At 50.3% G+C, this 9,129-nt stretch overlaps 1 protein-coding gene across 1 annotated transcript; it reads left to right on the top strand.

The window, feature by feature from the left end:
* The first annotated feature begins 512 nt into the window (after window positions 1-512).
* LOC133339053 (E3 ubiquitin/ISG15 ligase TRIM25-like) lies at window positions 513-8,795 on the top strand. Its single transcript, XM_061547173.1, has 6 exons — window positions 513-1,230; window positions 3,276-3,371; window positions 4,742-4,975; window positions 6,093-6,115; window positions 6,779-6,873; window positions 8,068-8,795. The coding sequence occupies exons 1-6, from the start codon at window positions 664-666 to the stop codon at window positions 8,616-8,618; spliced, it is 1,566 nt and encodes a 521-aa protein (XP_061403157.1). The 5' UTR covers window positions 513-663; the 3' UTR covers window positions 8,619-8,795.
* Window positions 8,796-9,129: the final 334 nt, after the last annotated feature.

Genomic DNA, 9,129 nt, shown 5'->3' with positions numbered 1-9,129 from the left:
TACAACTCTGGGCAGCGAAGCTAAGCCCAATAATCATAACTGCTCACATTAACATAATCGCAAACATTTGCATAAATTAATACAAGTATATCTACATAAATTAGCATATTTTCCGGGATTTATGAATTTTTCGAATCTTCATTTCAGTCTTATTATTTTTATCAAAATTTCATAACCCGACATATACAACACTGTTGCTTGTGAGAGTATCTGTGTGGACAACAACAGGGAATTTGCATAGGTCCAAGATGGACCAACCTTCACAGAAGTGTGTTGACATGTGCTGAGTTGACAAGAGGTTAGTTGAGATGAGGTGATTTGAGATAAGGTGAGCTGACTCTTTATCTAGCCATCTCTTGCGCCGAGACATCTCTACCCGGTCACAAGTCAACACATTACAGGGTGTTCCTCATGATATGCAAATCAAACTGAAAGACTTTGTACTTTAACCTGCCTCACATTTTGGTGGCTTGTTTCTGGTTTAGTGTCTCAGATGTCGCCAGAGACTGCATGAGCTACAGCCAGAGACTGCGTGAGCTATAGCTAAATACTGCCGGAGCTACAGCCAGTCTGCCGGAGCGACTGGCAGAGATTGTGTGAGCTCCAGCAAGCTACTGCCTGAGCTCCAGCCAGTGCCCCTTCTCTGAGTGGAGCCACGGGGCCATGGCGAGTGCGGCTCCCAGCGGTCGCGAGGCTCCAGGGGAGTTGACCTGCCCCATCTGCCTGGACGCCTTCCGCTGCCCCTGCACGCTCAGCTGCGGCCACTCGTTCTGTCTCAAGTGCGTGGAGGGCGCCTGGGATGCGGCCGAGTCCTTCTCCTGCCCACAGTGCCGAGTGACCTTCCCTCAGAGGCCCAAGCTGAACAAGAGCGTGACGCTTACCAACCTCATCGAGCAGCTGCAAGTGGCTGAGCCCACATCTACCGATGATACTGCTTCTGCTGTTTGCTGCGATTATTGCAGGAAGCTCGCAGTGAAGACTTGCCTCAAGTGTGAGACGTCGTTCTGTATGACCCACGTCGCGCCCCACCAGAAGTTGACAAAATTTAGTGACCACGTCCTTGTGTCGCCCGGTGTGAACTTGGAGAATCGACGGTGTATGGAGCACAGAGACGAGTACCGCTTCTACTGCGTTAACGATGGACGCCTCGTCTGCAGGGACTGCACCATCACTGTGGATCATCGAGGGCACGAGCTCGTCACTCTGAAGGTGGAGCACGACAAACGAATGGTGAGGAGGAGGTTCTAACGGTCACCGAGTAGTACCCACAATACCGCAGCATCAGCTGATGAACTTTGTCAACAGCAACATCTAAAAATAATGAAACCACAGCAAGTGGCTCAGACTAATTTTAAAGTGGATTTAATATTTTACATGCCCGTCAATTTATTTTTCAAACGTGTGTTTGAAGGGTAGATTCATAGTACAGTCGACCCTTCTGCATCGCGACTTTCCCCATCGCGGTTTCGATACATCGCGGGGTCAGCATAAGAAATAAAAGGGTAATTTATCGGGAGTTTTGGGGAATTTTGCGAAATCTGCAGACGACACGCAAAAAGTTTAGTAACTCAAATGCGTAAATTATATGTACAGTACTGTATAATATTCATGTATTTAATATTTTAACTAGCTTGTTTGCCCGTCCAACAACGGATGTATATGCAGTAAATCTGAAATATTCAATAAAAAAATTGTTCAGCTCATGATTATTGATGGGGGGGGGGGGAAAGTTTGCCCCATATGGAGTGGCGTAACCCGCTAATGGTTATTGGGGAGGGGTCCGGCATGGGGAGTGACGTCACCCGCTCATGGTTATTAATGAGGGGAGGGGTGCAGCACCCCACCTGTTCATGCATATTAATGAAGGGGGAATGGCCTCATGTGGAGTGACGTCACGCGCGGGACACACAGACATTCTTGGCTCATTATAGTTGTAATTACCATAAATATAAACGTATTTTTTTTAAGTTAAACATTTTTTAAGTTAGTTTGCGAAAAGAACCTCGGTTCTATGCGCTGGTTTGGAGGACACCAAGTGTGTTTAAGACAGCCTCTCACGTGATATCTCGCAGGGATCTCGCAGTGATCTTTGTATCTCGCGTTTCTCTTATGTTTTTGTACCGCTTCACTCGCCAAGGGGACCAAAACATTTTATGCTGTTTTTCCAGATTACGAGGGGCCTGTGCCCGTAACCCCCACGATGTGGAAGGGTCGACTGTATACAGGCATCAGGGTCGGGTTCGAACCCACGACCTCCTGTATCGCAGGCAAGGCAGATACCATCTTAAAACTCTGGTGCCCTGTCCACCCACTACTCAGATAGCCCCGCCCACGACTCATGTAGCCCCACCCACCATTCGGATAGCCCCACATACTACTCCAGTAGTCCTGCCCACTGCGCAGCTAGCCCCACCCACTACGCCGTTAGCCCCACCCACTACATAGGTAGCTCTGCCCACTGCTGAGGCAGCCCCACCCACTATGCAGGTAGCTTTGCCCACTGCTGAGGCAGCTCCACCCACTACTTAGGTAGCCACACCCACTACTTAGGTAGCTCCACCCACTACTCAGGTAGCTCCACCCACTACTCAGGTAGCTCCACCCACTACTTAGGTAGCTCCACCCACTACTTAGGTAGCTCCACCCACTGCTGAGGCAGCTCCACCCACTACTCAGGTAGCTCCACCCACTACTCAGGTAGCTCCACCCACTACTCAGGTAGCTCCACCCACTACTCAGGTAGCTCCACCCACTACTTAGGTAGCTCCACCCACTACTTAGGTAGCTCCACCCACTGCTCAGGTAGCCCCACCCACTACTCAGGTAGCTCCACCCACTACTCAGGTAGCTCCACCCACTACTCAGGTAGCTCCACCCACTGCTGAGGCAGCTCCACCCACTACTCAGGTAGCTCCACCCACTACTCAGGTAGCTCCACCCACTACTCAGGTAGCTCCACCCACTACTCAGGTAGCTCCACCCACTACTTAGGTAGCCCCACCCACTACTCAGGTAGCTCTGCCCATTGCTCAGGTAATCCACCCACTACTCAGGTAGCCATACCCACTACTTAGGTAGCTTCACCCACAACCTAGGAAGCCCTGCGCACGTTTGAGCTCCTCGTGAAATCAGTTCCCTGCAGCGCTCGCTCCCCCAGCCTCCATTGCTGCACCGGGGCTATTGACCCCGTCACTGTGGATGAGTTTGCATGGAGTTGGGGTGAGAGGGGATGCTCAGAGAGTGAGTGGAGTCTCCCCTGGTGACGTCTCTCACAGAAACAAGTGGGAGAGGAGACACGGGCGGTGGAGGAGAAGAGGAGGGAAGTGGAAGAGTCCGTGAGGCGGATGGAGGCCGCTCGCAGGGACGTGCAGGTACCGCGTCTGGGCCTGATTCTGTGACCCCGTGACTCCACTCTGAGTAGGGTTTGTGATGGAGGACAACTACATTCATTCACGTCGACTTCCATTGGCTCCAAACACATTGTGGGACGAAACCCACAACCGTCAGGACGAGTAAAGAGGTGGTTCTCATCTCCACTGAGAAACTCAATCAGTGGTGTAAATTCCACATTCACATATCTCCATACAACTTACCACTTCAACGTCTGTTATCTATTTTGGTCAGATGAGGTGGTACGTACCTCTTATCCACCACTCTGGTGGCAGAGTTGATGGATCACACACAGACTGTTGTACACCATCTTACTGACATCACTCAAGCTTTGGGGTGGCCAGGTGGCAGTATAGCAAGTGGTTTCATGATCCCATCTCTTCATCCATATGTAATGTGGGCGTAAACGACCTCCCGGATGTGACGTCACGGGGGGAGGAGTTACGTCACGTGGGGGGAGATGTTATAGCGGGGAGACAGGAAGACATTTGGGTCAGTCGGGGGAGTGAAGAGTGGAGAACACGTTGGGTGGTCGCCGTGCCTCAGCCTGGTGGCTGAGGGGCTCATGACGGCGCCAGCCAGCGGTGTGGAAGAGAGAGTTGGGGATAGAGACAGAGAGTGGCGAGATCGCCACAGAGGCCACGCAGGGCTGAGGTTGGAGATGGCGAGATCGCCACAGAGGCCACGCAGGGCTGAGGTTGGGGAGTGGCGAGATCGCCACACACGGTAAGACTCGGCACCGCCAGCCAGCGGTGACCGAGCACGGAGGAACGGGGAGCAGCGGTGGAGCTGCTGTGAGAGCAGCCGGAGGGCTGCACCACGGACCTGCAGCGGAGCTGCAGGAGCGCGGAAGGCTACGGGAGCGAAGGCAGCAGTGGAGCTGCCAAGCGGGGAGTTCTGAGAGAGAGCCGTGTGGGAAGAGTATACGAACCCGAATAAAGGACACGGAGACAGATACCGTAGTCGAGTCCATTATTACACATACATGTGTGTTTTTCTCACATTCAAAACATTCATTTAAAGAGGAATTGGCCTAACTTACCATTTCATTAAGGCCCTTTACAAATTTTCCTTCGCTTCGTCCTGATAGCCTTGTGCAATGAGAATGTCACAGACCCTAAATGTACTCCTGATGGTATTTGATGATTTCAATGCCTCACAGCCCCCGAATCGTGTTGTCCTGAAAATGCACAGCAGCGCTATCAGAGGAAGACTGAGGCCTCAGTGCTGCAAACTCGTATCACTGTCTGGACACCTTAAGAGTTGCACTCGGGTCACACTGACCTCGAATGTCATTTCACAAAGGACCAGACATTTAATGAACAGAGGTGGCATTTATTTCTCTTTGCAGGGATCCATGGCAGATGAAAATGCCTCAATCTCGGTCAGATCCGCCCGCACGAGAGCAGCGTTGGATGCGGAGGAGAAGGCGGCTTTAGAGCAAGCGGAGCAGAAAGGGCGTGAGCAGCTGTCCCAGATCGAGAAGAAGATCGCTCACTACCAGCGCGAGATCAGCGAGCTCCAGGCAGCAGCCACTCGCCTGCAGGCCCTAGCGCAAGAGAGGGACTCGCTCGCGTTCCTACAGGTGAGCGATGAGTCTCCAGTGTCGCTATTGACACAGAGCCCTCTCACCAGCAGCAGAGGGAGGCTCGTGAATGTGAGCTCGCATCCACTGGGCTTGAGAACACAGCTCCACTCATGGACTCGCATCGCAGCTCCAGTGGCTGCCATTTGGAAGGCCAGCTCAGATTTTCTCATTTAAATGAATTCTCTCTCCCGTCCTTTAACAGATTCCCATTAAGTTTGTGTCATTGTGATTATAAACTAAATGTTATTGGAATTGCATCTTTAAATAAACCCTACAACAACATTGTACACGGTATTCATGATTATCATCAGCCATGATCTAACCACTGATAGATGAAGGCCTCCCCAAGCCGTTGTCACATCTCATGATGCCGCGATGCAACAATCCACCAGCGCCTGCTCACGAGCCGATGTCATCTCTGCTTCTTGCTTTGTGGACCTATTCTTGGATGCGCGACCTTCAGTGTTCCTATTATGGAAGTTAAATAAATACGAGGTCTCATACGCGTATTAATGATATTCTTGTGTATTCACCACCACTTCTGTAAGATCTGCCACGTGTGCATTGACGACAGAAATTAATCTCAACACAGATCAATATCAACTGGTCTCACTCTGAAATAGTTGCCCTGCAAATCAGTGTTGGTCCTCATAGGGGTGGCGAGATGTTAACTACCTCGCCTGGATACCGGAGGTCGTGGATTTGATCTCAACCATGACGTCCCTATATATTTGGAGTTTGCATGTCTCTCTCCATGGTCTCATTGATTTTTCTCCGTGTCCTCTAGTTTTTCACACGTGCATTTAGAGTATTGGGCTGCTGTAAATTTCCACGAGATTAACCACTTCGTGAGCTATCATTTGTGGCCAGGTTGCTTCTGAAGAGCTCTATCGCTCAGTGGGCCTGACGTGGACAATTTTAAAATAGTAATTTATAGTTGACTTTCAACTGGTCTCACTGAAATATTTGCCCCGTAAGTCAGTGTTGGTGATCATGGGGTCATAAGCAAAGACTTTGGAGTTTACATTCCACCCACGGTGTTGCAGTGGGAACTCCACTGATCACAAGGGATCGGAGGTAGAGACACAGTAATGCATCTCTATCTCTCCCACAGGTCCACCTGAAGGAGACGCACAGGTAAAAGACGACTATCACTCACGACTCGACACACGACAAAATGGGACTAAGTGTGGGGTGCGGGCAGTGAGACATTGACTGTGTGGGGATTCTGTGTGTAGTGAATGCTGTGTGATGGTGCCGTACGTAATTATGCTATGTGTGGTGATAGTAATTTTGTGTGGTGATGATGCTGTGTCTGGTGATGCTGTGTGGTAATTATGCTGTGTGATGATGCTGTGTGTGGTGAAGCTATGTGATGAGGCTGTGTGTGGTGAAGCTGTGTGATGAGGTTGTGTGTGGTAAAGCTGTGTGATGAGGCTGTGTGTGGTGAAGCTGTGTGATGAGGCTGTGTGGTGAAACTGCGCGGTGATGATGCTGTGTAATGAGGCTGTGTGTGATGATGCTGTGTGTGGTAATGCTGTGTGATTATGCTATGTGTGGTGATGCTGTCTTTTGATACCGTGCGTCGTTATTCTGTATGTGGTAATAGTAAATCTGTTTTGTGATGCTGTAATTGTGAGATGAGTGATGATGCTTTGTTTGATGAGTGCCTGTGAGATGGAGCTGTGATGATCCCACGTGCGATGACGCTGTGATGAGTGTCTATGTTATGGAGCTGTGATTATCCTGAGTGACGATGCTCTATGTGAGACAGTAGCCTTGTCTGTTCTGCTTTCACAGGACAGGGAGGGTAACAGCAGATCCACCCTCAGCTCCCAGTCAAGAGGACATTGCCTCACTGAAAGTCCTGGAGACAACTGGAGTCAAACTCCTGTGTGAGTTCTTCAGTGTGAATCATGGGTGATGGGGCCATCTTGACAATAAAGTATCCCCGTGTGTGTGCATGAGGTCGACTCAGACTCAAATAATTACCTGGAGTTTTATAAACGTCACCTCTAGGGAGACAAAGGCGGCCAGGCGTAGTTCTGGCCACCCATCCCGTCGTGTGTCGTGCCAACCTTCAACGGTGCTGATTTGCCCCAACAGTCTGTAAAGGCTACACAGGGGATATTTCTATGTTTACATCCTGGAACCTGATGCGGTGTGTAAACAAACTCGCCACTAGGGAGACAAAGGTGGTCAGACGTGGTGCTGGCCACCCAATAGTCTGTGAAGGCTACAAAAGGATCTTAGTCTTTGTTCACATCTCATTCCAGGACCCTACTGAACAGAGCCATGAGACTTAGTGTGGTGTTCTTGGGTAAATAATCAGCATTACGAGTCAGGGGTAATTGTGATGTTGAGATGGAGTGTATGCCTGTGAAGGTGTCTGTGCATTTATGCATGGGGGGAGTGGTGGTATAGTGGTTAGCACACTGCACTAGAATCCAAGTTACCTATAGTGGTCGTGATGAGGATGGTGGTAATGATGCTGATGTTAGTGATAATGTGAGTGATGGAAATAGTGATAGCATTGGTGATGGTGTTGGTCGTGGTGATGTCAGCGACGGTCGTGGTGATGGTAATGATGGTGACATTGGTGATATGGGTGGTGAACGTTGTGATGGTTTTGCTGATGACGCTGATGGTAGTAGTGATGATATTGGTTATGGTGGTCATGGTAGTGATGGTGGTGATGATGGTTTTAATGGTCGTTGTGATGGTTATGATGATGCTGGTCGTGTCGGTGATTTTGGTGATAGTGATGAAGATGGTGGTGATGGAAATAGTGGTAATTGTAGTGATGGTGGTGATTGTTTGTAATAGTGGTGATTGTTTGTGATGGTGCTAGTGGTGGTGATGATGGTTGTGATGTCGCTTATTGCTATAGCAATGTTGTTGATGTTCAGTGTTGATGATAGTGGTGATGGTGATGTATATATTGTTGTCTACGATGATATTGATGGCGAGGATGCTTGGTGATGTGTATGTTTGTGATGTTTTTGTTGATGGTAAAGATAGTTGGTGATAGTAATGTTGATGGTGGATGATGGTGTTCTGTTGTGATGTTGTCATCGCTGTTGTCAAAGACGGACGCTCGCCGACTCTGGACACGAACTCAGCTAATAACTACCTCCAGATCTCCTCGGATCTCAGGACGATGACGCTGAGCCCTGCCTCCCAGGGTCGCCCTGATCACCCACACCGGTTTAATAGTTGTGCACAAGCCATGTGCTGTGAGAGCTTCTCGTCGGGCTACCGCTACTGGGAGGTGGACGTGGGGGACGCGCGGTGGTGGCGGGTTGGAGTCGCGTACTGGACGATCCCACAGAAAGGGAGTGGTAGTACACAGCAGCTGGGATGGAGTGACGCGTCCTGGTGTTTAGAGAAATGTTATAACAGCTTCTCAGTGTTTCATGGTGGAGTGAAGACAGTACTGTCGGAGAGGGGGGCCCCCTCCCCCCGCAGAATCGGGCTTTACCTGCACTGGGAGGGGGGGCTCCTGGCGTTTTACTGCGCTGACTCCATGGAGGTGATCCACGAGGTTCGGAAGAGATTCTTGCAGCCTCTCTACCCTGGGATGTGTCTGGGGTATTGTAATGATCGATTGAAGATTGTGGATCTGAGTCGTGCATCCTGAGGATGAGGAGAGATAGAAACCCAAGAAACCGAGACAGAAACCCAATAAACGGAGGAGAGGGGGGATGGTGAGGAGAGGGTGAAGTGAGGTTGAGGTAAGGTGAGGCGAGAATGGAGGAGAAAGTGAGGGAAGGTGACGGGTGAGTATGGAGGGTGATTGTGAGGGTGAAGGGTGAGGCGAGGGTGCGGAGAGGAGAGGATGTGAAGGAGGGGGTAGAGAGAGGGTGAGGTGATGGGAGGGTGGGGTGAAAATTGAGGGAAGGGTGAGGTGAGCATGGAGGGGAGGGTGAGGTCCAGGTTGCGTGTGTGAGCGATGTCGCCAGTGAAGTTCAAATCGCAGTTTCGTGGGTCTGCTCCTTCTCCTGCAGTGCGCGCTTGCATCACCACGCCTCCTCATCCCTGCGATTCACCATCATCACCATCATCACCAACATCATCATCATCATCATCACCCCATCATCAATTTCATCACCCCATCATCATCATCACTACTATCACCACCATCATCACTA

The sequence above is a fragment of the Lethenteron reissneri genome, unplaced genomic scaffold (genome assembly GCF_015708825.2).
Source record: "Lethenteron reissneri isolate LAM-NWPU_2019-01 unplaced genomic scaffold, ASM1570882v1 scaffold_1640, whole genome shotgun sequence".
In the NCBI taxonomy this organism is placed as follows: domain Eukaryota; kingdom Metazoa; phylum Chordata; class Hyperoartia; order Petromyzontiformes; family Petromyzontidae; genus Lethenteron; species Lethenteron reissneri.
Note: the sequence above shows the minus strand (reverse complement) of the source record. Positions and strands in the feature narration are given on the sequence as shown.